The sequence below is a fragment of the Neodiprion fabricii genome, chromosome 4, assembly GCF_021155785.1.
Source record: "Neodiprion fabricii isolate iyNeoFabr1 chromosome 4, iyNeoFabr1.1, whole genome shotgun sequence".
In the NCBI taxonomy this organism is placed as follows: domain Eukaryota; kingdom Metazoa; phylum Arthropoda; class Insecta; order Hymenoptera; family Diprionidae; genus Neodiprion; species Neodiprion fabricii.
In genome coordinates this window covers 2417984-2443090 of record NC_060242.1, presented here as the reverse complement: position 1 = coordinate 2443090, position 25107 = coordinate 2417984, and the positions used below count along the sequence as shown (strand labels likewise).

The window sequence follows — 25107 nt, the reverse complement described above, 5'->3', positions numbered from 1 at the left end:
GTGCGCCGCGTCGGACGTAATCGTGTCTGTTCCCAGCGTGGCGGAGTGTGGGCATCCTAAATTCGCCGTTTAATGTTTTGGATCCAGTGACGCGTGTGTTGTGTCAAGTTTTAATACTTCGTACTCGCGGAGTCGACACACTTGTTGAATATTATTCGCGAGGCGATTTGGCGCATCGTTGTAAGGTGGATGGGCACGTTGACGGTTTGTCGCGTGCCTCGCGACGTTACGAGATGCCGCGTGTGATACCGAGAGAGATGGATCCAGAAAAACAGCGCAATTAATACCTGAATATTCTCTCGGTAACGGGGAAAAATCTCGAACTACATATAATGACTCTCTTCGAGACGTTGACAAGGCTGAATTCGTTCGGAAACAGCCCCTAAAATCGACTGTGGAGTGCACGCGAACGACGCCTTTCAGCGATGTAAAGCGTGCGTGTACAGAGAGTTACTGTATTGTAATTGTGCGGATGTGCCCCGCCGCGTGTTATGAGTCGAGTGCTGCTGCTGTTGTTGCTCGCTGCTGCAGGGAGGAAGGAAAGTTGCCGGAGGCAACCGACGACTCGGTGCCAGTCCCCAGGATGACCCGCGGCTTGCGAATGAGGCGAAGTCTGCAGGTGCTCGGATTAATTCTCGCAACCGCGTACGCCACCGTTTTGTTGTACCAGGCGGTTGCCCCCCGACAGGTGAATATCGCCGAACACGTTTATAATATCACACGAACGCGATTCCCGCCACTCCTCGGTGTTAGTCTTTTCTAATGTCGATTTTCAGGTGATTCGTTCCAATTCCGTCCCCTTGTCTCAACGCTCCGAATTCACCATGTTGAAGTTAGTAATGTTATCGTAACCGTTCATGCTGATATTGCTGTGTTTTACTACGGAGATGTAAAGATCTGGATGCGGCCCTGATTGCAAGAGCGAGGCGCGGGCGGCTGAGGCAACACATGTGCGTTATCCCTTAACTCCGGTTTAAGTAAGAGATAAAGGGAGAAAGAGAATGCTTTAGAGAAAGAGAATGAAATGCCCGCTGGCAAGAGAGAGAGATAGAGCGAGAGAGAAAGAGAGAAGGCCGCCAGACCTGATGTTGCACGTGCAACGAAGCAGGCCGTGCATTATAGGACGTAGCTTGTATACGTATAACTCAGTCGCCTGTCCGCTCTAATATAAACCATTTCACTTGCACAGGATTTATAAATTTAAAAAAAAAAACCGGAAATAGAGTAAACCAAATTGTTGCCAATATCGAGCAAAAATATAATTTTACAATTGATGTGTTCGCGTCTTGATTCACTTGTTGTACTTCAGTGGCTGGAGGATCACCCTGAGGCCGTTGTCGGGGTTCCGGGGAACCCGGAGGACCCGGATATCGGTGTCGAGGTCGTTCCAATAACGCCACCGTTTGCGACAGCAACCGTCGCCCCTTCTGGCACCGCCCTCACCGACGTCTTCATCAGCGTCAAGACGACTCGACACTACCATTATTCCCGGCTGCCAGCAATACTCACTACGTGGTTCCAGCTGGCAAAAAATCAGGTCAGTAATGCGATTTTTCGCGAGAGATCAAAAAACACTATGGTTGTTTTACTGCTGCAGCGATACGCGTTGACTGCACGTCAGCGACGGTATGTCTAACTACGTACTTAGATACAGCATCTTTTGGTGCTCGGCAGCTTCTTCGTCGTGGGAAGATCTCACGAGACGACCTTTAACCCCGAAAAGGAACCTCGCGCGACCCTGCCGCTGCATAACAGCAACGGAAAGTTCAAGTCCGCGCAGAAAAGATCGTCGACGCGTACAGGCTTACGTACCTATCGTACCTAAGTTACGTACTCTGGTGGGTAGATATACCAGAGGTATAAATGAGTAGGGAGGTAGATTGGTACATCGTAATGATATCCACGCACGGTCTTTGCGTCGTATTCGCAAACCGGAGTTGACGGATTATTTAGAGGTTGACCATAACAGTGTACAGGGTGAGAAAAAAGTACGGAAACGTGTAGAAATCTGGCGGGGCTCGGTGAAAAAAAAATGAACAAGGTTGGATCTTACGTAATTTTTAACAAGGGATTCAATGATGAGCTTTGATTTGATCTTGAACCTCACCTTAAAGGTCATTTTGATATCAACTTTGATTTTCAAATAGGAACCCCCATTTTTCGTGCCAGAATTGGAAAGAGCGGGAAATTTTACGTTTGAATACGTCTTAAGGTCTAAGGGTTAACGTGACCTCTACGGTCAGATCGAACATTCGGTGAAACTGCGGCGAAATTGTGAAAAAACCGATAGCTTTTTGGGTGTCGGCGGTAAAAATCTAAGAATTATAACGAATATATGGTTTGGATTGCTAATTGTCATCCATTCTGACGATTCTTTATTTTTGCATTTATACTTTGACCTTTGAAATAGATTTTCGCATGTTTCATAAACGACGATTTTCTTGGATATTTCAACCAACTTGGATATCATATTGTTACAAACGGTGAAATCACCTGTTTTACCTCCCTTTCAACTGATCTAGTAGTCATCACAGATAAAAGACATGTAAGACTTTATATGTTATAAGATGAATAAGGTGGCTGCGTCAACCGATGTTATTGTAAAAACAGTCTTGTTTCGGACGTTAAACTGAAAACACTTATTTGTCATTGGAGCATTTTATCAATATTTAATTTTCGCTTTTGATCGATCCGCTAATCAAGCTCACGCACCCGTATTTATTTCGTGACGTTCGCCAAAACGTTACAATATATTAAATGCTGCCATTTTAGCTGAAAAGCTAAAAATGCAAAATTGTTCTAAGACCTTGTTCATTCCGAGCTAGCTTACGATTACTCGGGTATCGGTGTATCCTATAAGCTGAACCGAAACGTGTCGCACTACAGCCGATGAAGATTGGATCAGGCGTCGCGTTTTGAGATGAGGATCTCTCGATCAATTAACCGAGCAACTTTAAACGCGGCTGCGTATATCTCACGTGCTTTCGGAAGGGCTTGGGGGGGTAATAAAAATGGTATTCTTACGATCCTGAGAGCCGTGAGGAGCGTCGTCCGCAACACCGCAGCATGTGTAGAGGTATCTGACCGACGGATCTCCTTGGGTTCGGTAGGCGCCGTGCCGTGCCCGGGTTTCGATTTCAAATTGGAGACAGGTAAGAGGGCTGCACGCAGCCTCGGGGTTGCGTGTTGTTTCTACTATTAGTGCGTCGTCCGTCGTGCGTCGACGCTAATGTTTCCCTTTTAATAATCCGCTCCATTGACGGAGAGTATTAAAACGAACGCGGAGTTCCAGCTCTCTTCTCGCGTTGCGGGCCGAACGGGCAAGGAAACTTTTAACGATCTCCATCTCTGCAACCCGCCTTTATGCCATGCCTGTGCGCGCTTATTTACATTCGTATTTATACGTCGTCTGTCGCTCCTTCGATATTATACACCACTCGAGTTGCATACAAATATACGTATTATACATACCTACGTACATTTATCGGGTTTTCTGTAAAATCCTCTCTCACTATTAAAGGTATTTTACACCATTTTCACGAGTTATAACATTTCTTTAATCACCAGAGTGTTGAGCGCTGATTATTATATTCATTTTTTTTTTCGAAATCTTACTGAATATCTTCTCCGTTAGCAGTTAAGTAGATTTGCTAATAGGAAAACAGCGATTTACTTTCGCGAATGGAGATCCTTTCTTCGTCTGTCGACCCCCGGAGCAAGGCCGATGTCGGTTGATTATTACGTCGAATGATGCGGGATATTCGTGTACACGGGGTACCCATCAATTTTTCGACCCTGCGTCGATTATACAGGTATACGCGCCTTTAACCGTCGCGCGTGACTAGGCGAACGGACACGGTATTTAATTGGCCAATTATACCCTTATAGATATGATTTTTTATCCCAGCACAAGGTTTATAATCGTTTACCAATTAAACCCGTGTTGCATCGCGGTCGAACAATAACGCCTCTATGTGTATAATGAGTATAAGAATTCACCGCTAGAACGGCTTCTTATAGGTACCTTAGAAACAGCCTATCTGCACTTGTTATTAACCTTTCGAGTCGTAGTGGCAAGTATTCTTATCACCTATTTTGTATCCATTTTTTGTATATTTAAAGAATTTTTAAACATATGTCTTTGCGGTTTTGTCCTATTCTGATAGTGTACCGATAAGTTTTCAATATTTGAGAGTAATTATTGCGATACAATGTAAATTATTATTGTTAGAAGCAAATTGATTGAAAAAAATCGTGAAAATTGAAGGAATAATTCATTTCCGAGAAATTTACCGCTCTACACGTGTACATGTTTTACATAAATTACAAGTTTTCGGGGTCACTGATTACGAATCTGTGATCAGATTTTGAAAATTCAGCACGTTGAATCCAATCAGCGATCCCGAAGACCACTGCATAGAGTTCTTTCAACGAATTTGATTAAATTTGAAATTTTCGTTCACCATATTGGACCCACCATCTTGAATTTTTAAAATTTGATTCCAGATTCGTAATCAGTGACCCCAAACATCATGGAATACTATCTCGTTACAAAATTTGACTCGGCACAATAACGTGTGACTCAAACGGTTAAAATAGAATGTAAATAAAACCGTTAGCAATATTTGATTTTATTGAGGAAAAAAAAAAATTGTTGCCTCATTAGGTACGTCAAATTTATCGCAGAATTTTACCGTTCAATTCTTGGACTAAAGATAGTTAGCGGCGGTCCATTTCACCCGCGGTATTCGCGATTGTATTCTAATTGTACCAATGTAACGCTACACGCCGTGATAACACAACACCAGGCATAACAGACACTAACGCTGACGTCGGAACGACGTCTTTCGAACTATTATAATAATTATTCTTATCATCCGTATACGTGTTTTTATTCCATCTTTTCGTCACGGCTCGTTAGGCATCAGTCAGGCAGGCAGTAACTTCGTTAGATTCGTTGCAGCAGGATTAGTTTTCATATTCCACGAACGCTGACGATTCGCAATAAGTATGACGACTATGATGATGATGATGATAATAATAATAATAATAACAACAACAACGATAATAATAATAGTAATAATACTCGGTCGGTTTGTGTAATGTATTACGTACAGCTTATAAGCTCGTGTGTTCGTGTTCATTCGCCATAAGAGCTGACTCGCCGCATAATTCTACTCAACTCGCGTATATACGTATATAATGAAAAACACCATGAAATGTGTTTTATAACGAGAATTAATGTATCCCATTTTTATTTTTTTTTCTTTTTCCAATGTTTCAGACTTGGTTCTTCACCGACAAGGACGATGCCGTCTTCCAAACGAAAACAAGTGAGTATAGGATTAAATTTTCTTACATGTTATGATATTCACATGTGTGTGTGTGTGTGTGTGTGTATGTTGGGGCTGATGGCTGCAAAAAAAAAAGGTTCATCGCTCCTTGAGGCGACACTACGAATAGCTCCGCGCCAGTAGCGGAAACATTGTATACATGTATATTCCACTTGTCGTGCACGGTGGTATGTATACGCTTGGGTGGTTATGACGAAGCTGCAATGGCGGAGACACCTGCATTCATCATATTATACATAAATATTATCCGCTGTACCTAGTTGAAACCGAGCCGTGCAAGATTCCCGCCTTTGTTCGTCGTTCATTGCATTATAACGAACGTTGGTGCTTATTACTACCGCAGTATCAAGTGTCATTCGTCGCGGCATTAGCAATAAGACTGCAGTCTGACTTACTTGTATATCAATGTTTATGTATACCTACGTTGTATAGTAAACCTCGCGCTCTTGTGACATTCAGCTTTTGAATAACAAAACCGAGACCAGCCAAGAAGCTCTCAAGCTCTATCATCGCTCCTTGAATTATTGTGTGTATTATACTTATAATATGTAGCAACAAGGAACGAGCCTGTAGCATGCGACGACAAAGTGTGAAAAAAAAAAATTTTTGTTACGTATATATAGCGGAGGAGAAACGAGCAGCGGGGGACTCGGAGCCATGAAATCGTTGATAAAAACTCCTCCACAGCGACAGCGTAGCATTTTGAACTCTTTCCCTGTTCCCCTCTTGTGTCTGCAATGTATCGTACGTGTACAGTGTTCTGTGTGAATATTGCTTGCACGCGTAATATAGATATTTTTTCCCTGTTTCAGATGGCCACATGATCAACACCAACTGTTCATCGTCGCACAACAGGAAGGCGCTATGCTGCAAAATGTCCGTGGAGTTTGACAAGTTTTTGGAGAGTGGGAAGAAGTGAGTGATTTTTTTAAATTTATAGATTTTTAATAATCACCTGCACGCATGCGTAACGGCAAACTCGTGAATTTCTTCCCGACGGATCGTCTTCAGCTGTATACGGCAGGTTAACTTCGAAGAGATGGAAAAAATGAGTCCTCCTGCATATTTAGGGCCAGGCCCAGGGGCCTCTGTGTACCCAGATAGGGTCCGACCCTTCTCGACTCTCGAGCGACCCTCCCGACGTAGATTGTTTGACGAAATATTTAGTCTACTTTTACGGCAATAAAGTAAAACTGAAAGCGACGAAAAGGTCTCGCCGAGCATATATGGTTTTGTCTCGCGTTTTTAGTTTTTCGGCATATTGTTAGTTTTCTTTTTATTTTATCTCCCCGCAGTGTCTCCGATCCGTAAAAAATATTTACAGTCTACACGGTCCCACCGTGAAGGGGAAGAGTGAATCAGCGAGAGAGAGAGGTAGAATAAAAAAAAAAAGAAAAAAAAACTGGAGGCCTGAGTCCAGAAACAGGGTCGTTAATTAAGAATTAGCCGGTTAATTAACGTTAACTCTGAGTTAGCTTCGGTCATCTCGTTTTCCACGATTCTGCTGTTATACCATACACGTGTGTGTGTGTGTGTGTGTGTGTGTTTTGTGTGAATTTCTAATGATCCCGTAGTGCTGAGGCAGCAACAGTTTGATCTCTCGCTTAACTCTTGCAATATTAATTTATCCATCAAAACTAAGTGTCTAGGTAGCGTTCAACGTAATAAATATAATGTTGCTATCTGTCACAACGATATGTGAAGGAACGTGTGAATTCGCGGACGTCATTGACGGACGTATCCACGAGCTTCGTCATCATCGTCATCATCACATCATCTGCTCTCCTAATTCCGACTCGACGCGCGTGTCTCTATTACTTTCAATATTCCAGGTCGTTTTGTGTTGTAGGATATGAGACATGTACCGCAGGTGCATCATTGGGTTTTAGGACAGTAACCGTATAACAAAACTCTTCGGTATACTCTAACTCCAGCGGTTATACCCACCGGCGTCCAGCTACCTGCTCATCCGTAAATCTTTTACAATTTCTCCGCGTCTCTTTCCTAGGTACAACCTATTATAGGTAGATATATGTGTATACATACCTATACCTTTCTTCCCATTCTCCGTTCTTTCGGTGGAGTTACGTTACCGACTGCGGAATGCATAGCGGAACACTTGCAACCTTCATCCGATTTTTGGACGAGAGGTTTGCTATATTTTCAACGGTATATTTATTATTATAAGAGGGTTGTCCAGTTACGGCGGTAGATTTCTGACGACGATTTACCAAGAGTTGTGAAGTAACAGGAAATTATCATAATTCCGCAATTTGTTATGAATATAAACCTCTCGACCCGACTGTAAGAATACTTTACGTATCACATATGTAGGTACGTGTTGCTCTGAAAAGAAATGAAATCATTAAGAATACCGGTATTTTTTAATCATAGTTATTCCACCTCCTCTTGTTATTTATTTATTATATAAATATCGTCCGTTGATGGGACGTAAAATATTGATATTGCTCGTTGATCCTTCTGCAGTGTTTGTTTAGCGGCGAGTTTTCAATCTTTTTCGGTTCCAGGCAACCACGCTGCAACCCCGAATCATCATATTCCAGCAGTGTGAAAATATTGTTTTTTCTTCTCGGTGCAAGTTCCGTCGCGCATTCTCTACGTGTAAGAAAAACAATGCTAATGGATCAATATTATGCTTCTACTTCTTCTTCTTTGCGACGTTACGGCCTTGTTATTTTTGGATTATCATCATTATTATTGTTATTATGGTTATTATTTTGTTCCCGTGAAGAAATTTGTTAAAAAAAATTGGCCGGCGTGGACTCGTGTACCAAACTGAAATTGTTCTTACAGATTTTTATGCCGCCGATGCATGGTTACATGGTAGCCGACCCTCGACTCGACTCTAGACCCGTACTTGTACCGCAGGGGATCCTGGGCCCGGACCTCGGGGGTCCGGTATCTTGTAATAACGAAAAAGGGGGGAAAAAAAAAAAAAAGGTACGCGACGGCGGCGCCCCGGACACGTGTTTCCTCGATGCAGCGGCTCGTCGCCTCCCCGGCTCGCCTCTTTCCTCCTTCTTCCTCCTTTTTCCTCCTTCGCTCGTTCCCTCCTCCGCAGACCCGGGATCAACAGCAACCAGCTGCCGGGCAAACGATTCAATCTTCATTCCGGGACGGGGTGCAATGCTTCTCCGATGTCCCGCCGTCCCCCATACGTAACGTACGTGCACACGAGTTATACGAAGGTATGCAGTCGGTTGGTACAGTAGAACCTCGATTTTTGTCCCGCGATTCTCGAAGTGATCATATTTTACCCCGTGTAGCATTCACGTTTTTATTTTACATTTTACAATCTCAAACATATTTAGCTACACTGGTAATGAGGATAAAGATCTCTGTTTATTGTGTAACTATACTGTCTCGACTGAAATTGTAATTTTATTTTTTTGCCATATATGTATATTTGGTTCTTGGTTGGTAGAGAATGAAGATTAATTCATTCGATCACTCTTGAGAGATTCGTCGTCGTCGAATGTTATCGGAACTTCGAGTGCTTATGACATGGAAACGGAAAGCGCAACGAAGGTTTTTCAACATCGAGGTCCTACTGTATAACTTGCAGGTTTTACGTGCACACACCTTGGCCAGGTATTTCTAAAAAATACTGTGCCACGTGTATGCGTATAATACATCGTGTATGTATGTATGTATGTGTGTGTGTGTCACGTTTAGAGAATGTATGCGGGCCTGCAGTGTATCTGCTTTCCCTCCTTCTTCGTTTACAGTCTTTTTCTCTCCTCCCCTTGTTGTAATCCTATTCGTTTCTCGTACCCTTCAGTGAGTTTATGCAATGACAACGAGGACCAAGAATTAGACGCTTCGTGGACCATGTATAACGTATTTGGATGCATACGTATGTGTAATGATTAGATGTACTACTACACTGAATCGGAAGGAGGGAGGCGGGGGTGGGGGGGGGATAACTATAGGAGAAAATTGTCTGCCCCCCTCCCCCACCTCTCGTCTACCGATCCAGTCATTGCGTCGTTGACCCCTTCTCTTAGGAGCCCTCATTTGGTGTATATATACTTATGCAGTGTAATGGGGAATGAAAGTAATTGAACGCCGACGGATCTATTAAATTGCCAATCGTTTGATAATAATTTAAACGGCAATGTGACCGTCGCTGTTCAACGTTGTATAATACATATATGTCGCTCTCTATGCTACGACCAGCCAGCCAGCTAAGCGAGCCAGCCTTGGCACGATACTTGAATTCTTATTCAAACAAGTGTTTTATACGGGAGGCAATTCTCGTCTTGAACGATCTGAGATTCCTAAAGTGTTTTTTATACAATCGAGAATGTATCTTTGGTTTGTCCTCGTATTATTCGTTTATCCGTTAAAATCGAATTCGATACAAATATCCCAACGATATACGAAATTATGCTTTAAGCAACGTCCGATCTACTTTCGAGCTGTCCGTATAAAATTTCTAACACACTTATCACATCGTATTCAGAATGGATAAAAGATAATTTTACTTCGGATAACCGAATCGATTCTTCTCGTTTATCATATCACATTTATATAATATATCATACATCCGACACCGAGCTCACAGCTGCGTTATGTTACTGTACATTATGTCCCGTACCGTTTGTATTGCGTCTAACTTTCTGAGTATTTTTCTTCTTTATCAGTCAGGGTAAATTTGAGTATGTATGTATATATATATATATAATATATATGTTACCCGGAGGTTAAGATAAGATTTGCAACTGCGTCCTGTTGAAATATCCGCACCTTATATACGAATATTATATTGACACGGTTCAATTTGAGGTTTCCTTTCGCGATAACGAACGTCGTCGTGAAACGTATACTCTAATATCGTACAAACATATACCATAGTACAAATAATAGCGTCGTCGACAAGTTATACTTTCAACGCTAGCGGTATGGGTATACCTATAATATACCTGCAATACTGGTCCAGCAGCTCTCGAGATAGATTATAGAATCGACCTGGACAATGGAAAACGAGCTTTCATTGTACAGCTCGAATGTATGGCGTGTGTGTACAATTGCATTAATATATATATATATATATATATATATATATATATATATATATATATATATATATATATATATATATATATATATATATAATGTATATGTATATATATACACACCTATACGTAGACAAGGGAAATATCTTATACGCGAGCCGAATCGCTGCTGCATACGACGTGGTGCACGGTGAATATACGGGTCACGGTATAACGGTGGAGAAACGGTAAGCGTGTACCTTATATAACGTGTAGGTACCTACCTACCTTGCTTCCTTCGCCTCCCTTCACCTTCCTTAATCTTCGTTCATTCGTCGTACAGCCTCCCGAACGAATTTCCAATTAACCATCCGGCGCTTCAATTCGTTTTTAACATAACGTGTATAACAACGATCGTATGCACGAAATCGGTAGTGCAGAACGTATAGGAGACACCGGCGGCCAGTCCCTCTTTCGAGTTTCTCGGACGTGGCCCGCTTCGGAAAATATTCAATGTAGGTATACGCGTACGTATACATATAAATCAACGCGCGCGAATGGAATAATTGATCGATCGATCGATCGATCGCGAATAAACGTATATATCGTACATGCATAGGTTCTACATACATGGATGTCTGCTATCCACTGCGGCAGCGACCTCGCGTCGTTGATCGGAACTCGTACATGCATACCTACTCCTTGGCGAACACCTGCACGTAGTCCGAAGCTCTTCCCTTACACCCGTGTTGTGTAAGTGTTATATACCTGTGCATGTCTACACACACGCCTCTCTTATGTCTTTGAAGCCGGGTTTAAGGAGCCAGCGGGTTCTCAAACTGGTTTGCACCTGATATCGCGACTCGCCGACCGGATGACGCGTTTTAATGCTCTTCATGCTGCGTGCCATGCAAATCTCTCGTGTATAAGAAATTTACAAATACCTGTCGGTATACCTGTTGTATGTGCATGTAGATGTCGGTTATAGGTACGTGACGTGTGTGTATGTGTGTGTGTACTGCGGTTGGTATCGGGTATGCCGTCCGTGCATCAGACCCGGTCAACCGCAAGCTCGGAGAACGCGTATAAGTAGGTAGGTAAGTACCTACACCTCTCTCTCTCTCTGTGTTTCATTCGATTTCTCGATTTTATCCGAAGGGCTTGTGCAGATCCAATTTGAAGTTGCGACCACGTTGCGTGTAATTGGGAATTTCACTTATTTCTGAGTGATTTTTATCATTCTATAAAATTTCAACTTCACTGCATACCGTATAATACCGAAGCTTCGAAAATAATCAGCAAGTATAAGGTCACGGCTGTCGGACGGATCGTTTTCGACCTAATAAATTCTCGGAGAGAGTAGAATTTCCGGCACCGCGATAATTGCACCGCTGATAAAAAAACTAGGCGAGGTATCAGGTGTACGCTGTACGTACTTACGTTAGTATACGTATACGTATACGCATCTGTATACATAAATACATGGACGTACGTACATAAGCCGTGGTACGACGAGCCCCGGAAGTAACTCGTTGACTCTCGCCGCCGCGCTCATTGGTACATCCGGTCCGATTGCTTACGGCGGTATATACCTTGCACCGTACACGATAACTTGATAGACTGCTCAAATAACGAACAACAAAGAGCAAACTCGGCACAGGTCCCCGGCAGCCCGGACTTGGCCAGATGCTCCACCGCGTTATTATATTATAGGTATAAGTAAACGCGAGACGGACACACGCTTCGTCCACCAGATTGAATTCCTGCCCCGCGGTGATCGCCGGTATTATATCTGAATAGAATTTTTCAGAAGCACGTGTCTCGTTGTTGAGATATAGTTTTTTTACACATTGGAAAATTGGCTTTTGATGTATTTGGATTTTGAGTCCAAAGTTGGTTCTAGGCGTCAAATTTTGATTTCTTCCATGTAACTCGTCAAAGAGAAAATAGTTTTATTGGATAAAGCTTAAAAAAGAAAAATTACCTATTTTCTCAAACATTTATTGCAAGTACCTTAAACCTTATAAGTAATAAATGAGGATTTTGGTAATTCGTGATTCGATGTATGGAATCAAATGTTTTTTTTATTCAGATGTGACGTAAAAAAAATATTTTCTGAGTGAGCAGCTAAGTTGGTCGAATGATCCAACGCGCATGCGCCAAAATTCTAGACCAAAAGCAGTTGTTTTGTCAGGGCAGCCAACATTTTTGAGGTTACATACATGGCGGCGACCTGTCGTTTGAGCTTACGACGGTTTGTCAACCTGACGAAACAACTGCTCTTGTTTTAGAATTTTAGCGCATGCGCGTTGGATCATTCGACCGTCAGCTGCTCACTCTGTGCATCACATTCGTCATGAAAATGAATAAAAATCGAAAATTTTTGGTTCCGAACTTACGCTGTTAAATTGTTGTTGAATCACCGAAAGAATTCTTCCGTTACAAGGTGCGGCAGTATCTATCATAAAATTAATCTGGATCCTTTCGTTCGTGCTATATTCCATTCGCGATATCATCTATACATGATATACCGCAATTGCATTTCAACACGGTCGCTGAAGGGATACAAGAAATCGTGTTGCGCAAACCCGCGTAGATCAAGCGCGCTATAAACATAATTAAAATCTGTTATTAACGGACAACGAATAAGCTGGTCAATCGAATTTGTTTGGGTTAGAATTAGCGACGATCCTCCTGCAGTAAATAGCCTCCGGCAAACAATGAATCCTTAACGCCCTGAAGTACGTTGCAGACGAGGTGTGTCGTCTACCTCCGTGTGTATTACATACTGCACCTAAACCTACATGTGCAGCAATTGAACGATGCACGGTATTAAATGGATGCAATGTGTGCAGACCGATCCTTGTTTACAGTACCCATAGATGGAAGAGATGCCAGAGTGCGTAAGCCTCGTCGAATATTCCGAGGTTAGGGTGTATATACAAGGGTAAGGTTATAGACTCTGATTGTGAGACGTGCGGAAGAGACCGCGATGCGTGGTAGGTAGGTAGTTAACTCTTTATACATGACGGTGAAAAGGTCAACATCCGGTGTACAACGTATGTCCGGAGATGTACGAGGTGTACACATATACGTACCCCATGTATACCCGCACCCATGTCCCCACCGGGGGATTCGTACCACACTAGGGTTTAAACGTTTACACAACAATTAAACGAGCGTATAATTCCCACGCGGTCCTGTCACGTACATCGAGGATGATGCGTTGTCGAACCACGCCCTTGGAAAACCAGGCTCCGCGTAAGGTACTGCCGAGTATCCCGGATAGCAAGCGAACCTCGTACTCGTGTATTGACCATCCTATTCGATTAACGCGTATTAAAAGGCAAAGCCGCGAAGAAGATCCAAAGAATGAAAGGCACCGTGTCGCTAAGAGGGGAACCGTGTTCCTCTCTTCCCCATGCAAAGTATTCTTATACCCTCCTATACGCGTAGCTGATACCCGCTCTGCTCCTCGATCCTTGGCGTTCTTCTAATTAGCGGTGTCCATCCGTTACAAGAGAGGCATGCTTCCCTTCGTTTTTTTCTTTACTCATTCTACCAGCCTACGACAACCGAGTTGCCTAGATCACAGGCCAGGCAGGTGTACGGTCATCTAGTCGAGCTGGATGTACCTGTATAACTCTAAGACTAGGTGTTCAGCGTATGCTCTACGTCTAATAGGTATTATCGGTAGAAGTGTTATTATATGGTATAGATCGTGACCCTTGCGGTAATAATAATTAAGTGCACCTTTTGCGGTGGATGTGTAATTTTATATATAGGTAATCAACCCCTGCAATTGTTCCGTCATCTCACCTGGGATTTCTCATCCCTTTTACTCTTATATTGTCGTCTTGTGTTAATTCTTTTCCTTTTCTTTCATGGTTCGCAGGTGGTTTTGTCACTTCGACGACGACAACTATGTGAACGTACCGCGACTGGTCAAACTGTTGGACGATTATGACCCGCGGGAGGATTGGTACCTTGGCAAACCGTCGATACGAGCCCCTCTCGAGATAGTGAACAGGGAGGGAAATCCACCGTCGAAAAAATCGGTGAGTTTCAAAAATTCAATCAAGTTATTCAGAATTCATAAATATCGTATTGTATACGTAACGACGTTGATAAATCTCGACGCGTTATAATCGTTCTGATTATGTGCGTCGTGGTAAATCGGGTTGGGTGAAAGGCAGCGGGGACCGATCGAGGCGTGGATCATGGACCGTGGATCGTGGATCGTGCCGTCGTCTGGATCGCAACATAATATATCTATACTTAATATACGCCGCCGCCACTCGTCGTCTCGCAACTCTGGTGACCAGGGGTTGACCTCTTGGTGGGTGTGGCTCCTGTTGCCGCTGCTGCTGCCGCTGCTGCTTGTCGGACGGCCGACATTATTATACCCAACTCATTTATTACAACGCCACGCGAAAGCGTGTTGTAGGCCATAGCCTCGGGATATCGTATACTCTATATAACTTGTGTACAATCCGTATGTGGCAACATGTAAAGGGATACTTGGCGTGGTAAATTCCTGTTATTCATGAGGCAGCTAATTGAGAGGAAGGAAGTTGGAGAATAGAAAAAGATTATTCGCTGCAGGGGTGTCCGGTTGTAAAATTTAGACGGAAAATTCTCGAATAGTTACCCACGATTACGGGTCTCTGTACGAAATTATTATGTATGGAAATTACGTATAGTGAGTAATAGACATTTTTATTTCAACCACATGGTGTAATGTGGTTCGAATACTTGACAAGAAAACCACTCGTTTCCCGGACAGTGCATTTACTGCGGTTATGCAGGTATATCCTGTAGATGATTATAATTGGCGTGTATATTTTTTGCACTAATAACCAGACGCAGTAATCTCGATGCCTCGAGGCTCTACCGTGTCGTACGCCATGGACATGCTTCGCGTGTTTGCTCCAGCTTACAATCGAGCTAGGAGATTCCTTGCAACCTTCAGACTATATATCTATATGAGAATTAATATTTGAGGGTACAGATGGATTGGTTATTTCATTTACTTACCCATTTGGCGCCCGTTTATAGCCGAAGAAGCAGTATATAAAGGACATTGCAAGAAAGAAACGATAAAAACGATACAGAAATACAGAAGACTTGAACGTAGAAGGCTTGATGATGTAGAAGGTTTCCATGATGTGTCACAATTTGGACGAGTGAAATATTGCTGTTTTGTGGCGGTAATTTTTTGTTCACTTTTCAATGGCACGGAGTTTATTATTATAAAGACGTTGAAATTTCATTATATGCATACCTACCGCAGAATAGAATCGTGAAATTGAGAACTTTATTCTTGAATCCTGGTAGGATGGTTGGATACGGAAAGGTGGATAGGCAAAAACTAGCTCTGCTCTCAATTAACTACTAAACACTGAATAGAAAGGAGAAGAAATAGATCGCGATGCGAGACGTTGTAGATTCGACACGGTTATAGGTACATTATACAGTTGACAGAATCATTTTGAACAAAACAAAAAGATGGGAGTCCCAAACCGTGAAATAGTGCAGCAGTTCTTTAGACAAGTGGTATGCCAAATTCGTCGATTCATCCAGTCAAGGTGTTTGCGCCCTGAACTGAAACCATCCACGCAAGGTTTCAATATTTTGGAGGCTTGCGATATTTTTCCCTTTTTTTTTTGTCGAGTGGCGGTCCGTTATACAATAGAAAGCGCTCCGAAGGCAGGATCAGCGGCAGCCGTTGATGTTGACTCGTGCCGCACGTCGACTGGGTTCAAATTCATTGGGATACAATTCGTTTTTTTTTGCGCGCGCGCTTTGCAACCAATCGTCGGTGAAGAGAGAAAGATATAGAATGAGATACAGAGGGGGGTAAGAAGGTTACACCGAAGAAGGCGCCACGCCCTAGGTGAAAGGCCTTTAGTCTTTTCCATAATACAGCGATGTTCCTACTCCAATGGAACCGTCATATATACGTACATGTACCGTACACGTTCCGAAGATGTAGATGGACAGATAGAAGAGCGGAAAGACGGACGGACGGACGGACGGATAGATGGATGGATAGATAATTTAAGATGTACGTGTAATGTGTGTAGCCGGAGGTGTATAATTTAACCTGTCAGACATGCAACTTTGGAGTTGGACGAATAGGAGAAGGAGAAGAACAACGGACAGAAGATATTACATTCATTCAAACAGTTCTTTTTCTTCCTTTGATATACATCTAACTGGAATTGACCGTATATAATATAATGTTTACTTGCAGTACGTTATACTATCGCCAGAGATGCTGCGAAATTTGCAAATTAAATCTTTACGTATAATTACGTGCAATATGAATTTCTTGGAAAGTATTCATGGAGGTGAAGTGAGAGAGATAGAGAGATTCGTTAATAGGCGAAGGAAAAGGGAACCTATGTAAGGAGGAACACTGTGTGCCTGCAGTGTTCTAGTCGGCGAGACTCGACTTCGCCTCGGACAGTTACCCATTGTTTTTCGAATTTCACGCTCCAAGTATCTCGCGCTGCTCGAGTTATACTCTCCATTAAATCCCGCATTATAAACCGCCTTTGTTAACCGTTTCCTCGGCTTAACTGTTTTAAATTATGCTTCTTCTCCGTAATCTCCTCGACTACTTCGGTATAATGGATGTTGGGATAATCCATGCATAAGGTGTTCTGAATTTTGAAAATTTATTCGCGATGTATGATAGTGATCTGTGTAAGTATTTAAATACGAAATTCGCGTGTCGGTTCTGATATACGCACCGACGTGTTCGTAAAAACTTTTAACTCTTCCGAAAGTAAAAAATATCATTTCAGTTTCCGAACACACACTCCAGGTAACTTACACATGTGCCTACATTTGATTACGTCAATACGTTCCCGATACTAACTCCCGAACTAGCAAATATTTGTTATTCTATTTCGCGTCGCTGAAAGTAAAATTTTTGCTTATCGATTTATCCATATTGTGTCTGTATAGGCATGTGGAAGCGGGTTTCACTCGCCACTTGTGCACATATACACACCTATGTACTCTGTTCTGGAAACCGGCTTCAACAACTTTAGAGGCCAACTCCAATCGACGTGCAGCCATTTAGAATCTAGTGTATTGTTATACAGCATGCGTAGAGAGAGTTGTGCAAGAATACGTATGTGTGCGTAGGCTGAAGATAGCGGAACTCTTTACCGCCCCGGAGGGATGAAATGTAAAACAACTTCGGTCGGTCAGCTACTATAATATGATACATGTATCGTTTCTGAAACGCGTTTCTTTTCCGCGATACGTGATGGAGCAAAAACAAAAAACTTATCGAAATTTGATAATGCTGTCACAGCGGCTGAACAAGCTAATTAATTTAGCGATTAAACTAGACCCGAGGTAATCGGGGCGTGAAATTTCAAATGAGCCGGTCTGGGCTCACGACTCGACGAGTTCCATAGTCCATTGGTTGGTTGGATGTAGTGTTCTTTAACCGCGTTACTAATTTGCCTCGCGTACGCGTCTGTATCGTCTTTCAGTATAACGACGACGACGATGACGATGATGATGATGTACATATCATAGTGGCGAGGAAAATTTTATCTCATATAGAGGAAATTGACAAACTATACCAACCAATGGTGACCATTGACCTGAGCAGTACAAGATCATCCATTATTCAGTGTTAAGACGAGGTGATTGCTCCACTGAACCTTGAAGCACCTCCGTCGGTAGTTCTCTTGCAATGTATTCTACACCGTCTAAGCAAACCAGCCTCGCAGCATTCAGTGACCCTCGCGTCGCTGATCGTTGGATATATATTCTAAAGGTCGTAGATTAACAGCTGGATCACGCGCGCTCGCGCGCACGCGTTTTACGTGCGTAAAATTCCGATCGAGGTCGTTTCTTCCCTGCCAGTATACGACGTCGTCATCCTCCTATGTCGAGTTCTCTCGGTTGCGTGAAACAGTAGCAAACCCAGGTCGACGACGTTCCTGCAACACCGCTACGACGAGCCTTGCACGTAAATATACTTACGTGTTTCGTACAGTATCATCGGAGCAAGCGTGATACGTTACAAGTAAAAGAGAACCGGGAGATGCGAAGCGGTAGAAACAGGTTGGGCTGCTTCCGGCGTCCACGTGGGTCCGGCAGAGGATCAGGTAGCACCTGTCCCTGCGGCCTCATCGCTGCAGATGCTGCAGGGGATGCTGTCGAGGTGATGGGAGGGGTGATACGAGGGGGAGCAGCAATCAGTCAGTAATTTTAATTATCGTTGTGCGTATTTACGACGCGTAATCGCTTAGCTACGATCTCGTATCCTCCTGTGATTGGCCCGATCTGTGCTGCTGGTCCCCTCCTCTCCCCCCTCCTTAACCCCCCCTCCCCCTCAACCCTAATTCGGTCTCGGTAACGAAGAGCGGTCAGGGCCTGACTGCCTCCTCCCATGTATCGATGGGGATACCAGATTGTGACCGCCTCTACGACTAATTGCATTCCTAAGTCCCAAAGTCGGGTGGTGTGTGTGAGAGTGTGCGCACCTCGACGGTATATGCATATATTTATAATACCTACGGCGGTAGCTATGTAGATTATAATATATACACGTCGGATATCTAATTAACTATCGGTCGTGATTGGTCGCTACTCACGATGATCACCCAGGTATCACTTTCATATTTTCATTCTCATTTATTACTTGTACTCTTGCGCTCTCTGCGTCTGCGGTGTCTCTGTGGTTGATGCGTGTTACATATACGCAATTGGATGAGAAAGAGAGGGATTCGGTTTGAAACCGATTTTATGATGAGTGGATCGTTGCGATTTGGTGGTACAGATACACACATTTTTTGTAACGAGGAATCCAACGTAGCGATTTTGAGTCTCTTGATTGACAGGATTTTTTCCAAGGCGATTTTATGGAATGTTGAATAATGTCGAGTATAATTCACTTTGTATATAACAAAATCCGAGCATGTGAAATAAGCCTGCAAGCTCGCGTCGTCCTACCTACACCGGGAACGGATCGCATCCTTCATATCGGGAAGCGTATTAAGACTAATCGGAAGATGAGATGGACCTGATACACGTTACACTCGGCGAAGAACGCGGCAATGGTGATGGACGGGGGATAATTGGTCGCATACAGCGTCACTCATTCTACGTGGGCAGCGGTAACTCCTCTTTTACCTACCTCGAACCCGTCTTCGGAGGCTTTGCATTCCTACATGCTAATAAGAATTTGGTATAATGAGATGGTATTCGGTGTTTCACGTTGAACATCCTGTACAGAGGCAGGATATCGTCCCTTTTGGGGTTAACACGAGTCTCAGTCGCAACTGCGGAGACGCTCCACCCCAGCGTATTCTATCCGAAGAGAATCTGACGATCTGAGAATCTGGCATTCCTCTCCATCCCCGCACACAATCGTCCCAACCACCCGGCGGTATCTTACGCATCCACCTATATCCACTTCCTTCTACCGTTTTCAAATTTATTACCCAGTGTCATTCCGGGTCGAGCCGGTGGTCCGCGGGTTGGAAGTTAAGAGTCAGATATGATTCATCGTCTACTTGTTACTCGATAAATATTAACGAACCGTATTTCCTTCCGATGATGTATTTGTAGCTGTGATAAGGGGTCGATAAGGGAAGCATGCCGCGTTAAACGCGTCGGGTTGCTCAACCGATCTCTTACCTCGATATCGTTCACTAGAATTCGGATGATTAACGGCCTTCGCTATCTGGATCGCCGCATCGAATTTCAATGCTTTTGATGATGTACGCTCGAAAAAGTTTCTCTACCTCGATTTATTTACAGTGTACAGATGATGCGTACGTTGTACAATTTGTCGAGCTTCGTACTCCGCAAGACGTGACTCTAAACCTGTGATTTGTTTTTTTTTTTCTTGCAGCTCAAGATAAGGTTCTGGTTTGCCACAGGGGGTGCCGGTTTCTGCCTAAGTCGAGCCTTGGCGCTGAAGATGATGCCGGTGGCCAGGTGAGTTATACGTAAACTTACCGAACTTACTTCGGAATATCGAATAGCGTATAATTATACGTATCAATTTTTAACCTTCCTTCGTGCAAACCTCGCTTTTCCTTCTCCCTTTTTCTTTGCTCGTACGCGCGCATGGATAAGGCATGGAACGCCAAACCGTCTCATGCTTAGCCCGAGGTCCGAAAGGAACCCACGTATCATTTACACATGTGCCCCAGCGTTGGGAGCGCCTTGCGATTGCACGGCTGGGCTACCTCGTAAACCTGCAGTGGGATGTTATGCCCATACGCACAAGGTACCTACGCGTATTGGATATACGTACGTCTAAAAGATTATCGTCGAGTCATTAACCGACCGCGGGATATAACTCCCTGGTCTCTTTCGCGTTGTTGTACAGCGCTTGAGTGTATGTACCTATTATTATAATATATACGCGGTTGTAATTATCCTGCGACCAACGAACCCGTATATGCCTCCCGTCGCGCAACGTCTTATACGTCAAGTTACGATACCCGTACAGCAGTTGCCTGTAGGAGTACTCACTCCCGGTATCCCTTCCTTTCTCTTTTTCATCACCGATTTTCGATGACGGTCATGACGACGACGATTATTCATTTATTTATTTATTTTTCTTTTTCTTGGAAAACTTGAGTCATTTTTTTTTTTTTTTTTCAAGAGGACCGCAGTTTCTCAATATCAAGATATCGGTCCGACATGATGGATCTACTTTTATTGATAGTATCTTCGGATCTATCTGTACGAGTCCGATGTTGTACGGATAATAACCTATAGAAAATGCCGCGTAAAGTATAATTCGGCTGCTGCGGTTTCGGGTGATTTTTCACAACCCGTACGTTCAGGAGAGTCGTCCTTATTGTTGGTAAGGAATGTGACGCGGTGCCCACGGATCACTTTGAGGAATTCAAGCGGTAACGGGAGGGGTTCGGGGATAGAAAAAACGCGCGTCCCTTTAACAATCTTCTGACCGAAATTTCGATTTCGTCCAAGAGGTATTTTAACGAGGCTTTATATACCCGCGGACGTGCCGACGACGACGACTGAGAACGACGCGCCAGCCGGGCATCGCGATTTCAGTCTAATCTTCCCAATTAAAATCAGCCCACGTACCGCCGTGTGACGCCGCTCTCGATCCTCCGGTCCCCGCGACCAGTCTTCAGTCTTGATCCTGGATCCTGGATCCTCGATTCTCGATCCCCGATCCCGGGGGTCGGGAGGGAAAGGACCGAGTGTATTGAGAATCCGCCAAAGTTATTCCCTAATGAGTGACTCCGGACTAACGGACAAACGGACAAACGGATACCGACCGAAGTTGCCGCAGTCGAGACTCAAACAAAATGCTAATTACATACCGATGCACAGACACAGCTGCCGGAGCGCTTCTTTGCACACATCTAACATTATACATGTCCTTAATTAGAACCGTGAAAATCTTACCACGAAATACAAGAGATACGCCCGGTGCGGTGGGAACGCGAACGAAACTATGGCTGAAGGCTCGTTTGATCGCATACGGTATACGTGCACGTATATGGCATAATACGCTTTTATACTAGCTGTGACATCCAGCCCTATAAATCGGCAGCGTTTTTTTTTTTTTTAATCATTCCAGTCGAATGAAATTCGAATAGCGTTGCACGCTGTGACGCGAGCTATATCACCGGAAATAAAGGGTGAATCAGAGTTGTTTATTAAGTATATTATACGGTACAATCGTCTGAGAAAGTTAGCAGACCGAGGAATTAGAGAAAAGCTTGGCAGGTGTTCCCTCATCCTTTATACTTGTACATGTGAGATAGTTCCGACGGATGAAGACGTTAATATTTTGCGAATTGACGGTACCATCAGATTTGTATCACGTATGGTCTCTTTTCAGCGGTGGAAAATTCATCAGCATTGGCGACAAGATCAGGCTGCCGGACGATGTGACCATGGGATACATAATAGAGCACCTACTCAAAAAGCCCCTGACCGTCGTCGAGCAGTTTCACTCCCACTTGGAGCCAATGAAGTTCCTTCACAAAGAGACATTCCACGATCAGGTATACAACGTACATTTATACATTGTTATGTTTGTATCGTGCGGCAGTTGAGCACCAATAATTTACGTATCGCTTAATCATATTTTGTCACCTTTACTTAGATATCATTCAGCTTCTCGAAGAACGCAAAGGATGAATGGAACATCGTCAAGATAGATGGATTTGATCTTAAATACGATCCAAAGAGGTCGGTGTACCGCCCGCTTGTTTTCATTTAGCTCTGAAAATTTAAGGTTGATGGTGAATTCATGTTCTGAAATTCTTTTGCAGATTCAAATCCATCCATTGCTATCTCTTTCCATACTTCTCATATTGTCCTCGAAGATGATGATCATCGTGAAACGCGTAAGAATTTCGGACAGCGAGAATCTTCTCAAAGTATGCGATGGATGTGAAGAAAAACGCAATCGTCAATCCAAATTCCCGTGATACCGTGTTACGGGTAATACGGTACCATAAATCTCCCCTCACTTTGTTTTTCTTTTACTAATTTAACGTTCATTCAAATTTGAATGCACGTGTTGACGATGGAATTATCGAACACCTTGCGCTCAACAGAGGTTTTTATCTCTGCGTTGATCGAACCTTAAGCAAAAAACGAAGATTCCTTGTTCCCAATCGTCCCGATTCTTCGTGCTATTTTCATGAGCACTCGCATCATATTCTACACACACACACACACACACACACACACACACACACACACACACACTGTGTTTTGAAATAAATATATATATACATATACGTATACAGATCTGCATTACATGCGTGGTTATATATATAGCGAGGTGTGTAAATAAAAAAAGGAATTTATATATATTACGATTGAAAATGTGAATGTAAATCTCTAAAATTCGTAGTTTCGCTAGCTCGCGTATCTTTTGTATTATAATTTTCGCGGGTATACGTTATATACGTAACTTGGTATGATATCGTAATATAGGTATGTATAAACTAGTCCTCCTAGAAATTATTTAACAATACCTCTTTTCATTATAGTATAGTATGAATTTTATGAATTAAGCAACGGTACTATATAGCAATTTGTCATTTTCTTTCATTTTTTATTTCTCTCGCTGTGATGCAATCGTGTGCAATATGGAATCGTTTATACTGTGTTATTGTTATCGAAAAATTTAGTAAGCAAATAACATGCAGTATCTATATTGGAACGTTTCTGTTTCAATCTCATTTGGTTTCTTCGTGAACCCTAGAGGAGACACGTTCTATTCATAAATATATTTGTGTACTGCATTGGTGTGATATAATAATAATAATCATGTAAGTAACAATAAGAATAATGAATATCGCAATAACAATAAGTATTGTTATTTTAATGTAGTAGTAGCGGCGAAATTGTTGATACTATTGTAACGAGTATAGATATATGAAATTATAAGATAATTGCCTGGATGTAAAAAGACGTTTGATAAGTAACATAAAAGGTTTTCGATAACACTTTGAACGGTGCCGATCAACTGTAAGAATAACTGGAATTCACTTATCGACTAATGAATTATCAATAAGTATACTATCTTTTGAAAAACGGTACATGTCCTGAAAACTTGAACAATGATCGTTCTATTGCGAAATGGATTGAAGAGTATCCTGTGTTTTCAACGCATTCTGCATGTAACTTCCAGTTGGTTGACCGGTTCAGACCAAACTGTAGTTCGTTGTGAAATATTGTCGTAAGGCTTTGTATTGAAGAGGATCTATATGTATTATACACATTGCTAGGTGATGACATATATTCTTTATTCTGTAAGTGAGTGAATTTCATGATTGATTGTGAGTTAAGGCACTCTTCACGTTACAAACGGATTGCTAATATTCGATATCTTATTGGATGTTACGTTAGGCATATATGTACGTTATTTGGTGAAAATGGAGATTGCATAATGACTTTTGTACATTGTCACGTTGCTCAAAGCAGAATAAAATGTATCATAGAACTGTTACCATATAAGGTGATATTGTGTTACCTACAATGGCTATAGGTTTATATCGATGGGTCCCACTGAAACGCAGGTTTCCGGATAGAACAGACGAATCTCGGCAGAAATGTGATACAGACGCATCATAGAAAATGCTACAGCCAGGGTATACAAAGCTCTATATAATACTTGTACCATCTTATAAGATACATCCGTGAAACATCTGTTTTCGTAGAAACCGTCGATATTAGGTATATATCATGTACATGCTTCTACTCACGCCAGCATAGTGAAGTAACACGTTGGTCAGCGAGATATATCCGTGGCGTAGAAAATGTTTGTATTTTAAGCATATTTTGTATCAATAAAGCGTAAACGACATACGAGTACTTTGCACAATATGATATACAACCACATTCCTTTCCCTGACCTATGCAGGACTCTGTTGTACGTCAACTGAGACTCAAAAATACAAAGGGGTTAACCTTCCTTTTTTTTTGACCAAAAAATTTTTCGTCTCAGAATTGATTCGTATGACTCTTTCCCGACCAATTGGACCCCAAGGAACTCAGAAAACGCAGCAAAAGGAGCGTGGGATCAACGGGAGAGAAGATACGAGGGAAAAAGCACCTGCTGAAAAATGTCGAAAATTCAGGTCTTCGTTTTTTGGCTGTAACTTTCGATGCGTTGATCGCAGCGTATTGGGACTGCGCCCAATCGATTTCTCTCGCAAAATTACGTCGGAATAGTGCCACAATTAATT

At 42.7% G+C, this 25107-nt stretch overlaps 1 protein-coding gene across 1 annotated transcript; it reads left to right on the top strand.

Moving 5' to 3' along the window:
* Position 1: 1 nt before the first annotated feature.
* On the top strand, positions 2 to 24730 carry LOC124181658 (fringe glycosyltransferase). The gene is made up of 9 exons (XM_046568432.1): positions 2 to 688; positions 1310 to 1537; positions 5285 to 5333; positions 6167 to 6269; positions 14268 to 14430; positions 20262 to 20347; positions 22242 to 22407; positions 22509 to 22594; positions 22678 to 24730. Exons 1-9 carry the CDS (start codon positions 473 to 475, stop codon positions 22733 to 22735), a joined length of 1155 nt encoding a protein of 384 aa, XP_046424388.1. The 5' UTR covers positions 2 to 472; the 3' UTR covers positions 22736 to 24730.
* The last annotated feature ends 377 nt before the right edge of the window (positions 24731 to 25107 follow it).

Excerpts from the sequence above, each read along its gene's own strand:
- LOC124181658 (XM_046568432.1), top strand. The coding sequence starts at position 473 with ATGTGCCCCGCCGCGTGTTATGAGTCGAGTGCTGCTGCTGTTGTTGCT. Across the intron at positions 1,538-5,284 it reads TCCAGCTGGCAAAAAATCAG|ACTTGGTTCTTCACCGACAA; the intron begins GTCAGTAATGCG and ends CCAATGTTTCAG. Across the intron at positions 22,595-22,677 it reads CTTAAATACGATCCAAAGAG|ATTCAAATCCATCCATTGCT; the intron begins GTCGGTGTACCG and ends ATTCTTTTGCAG.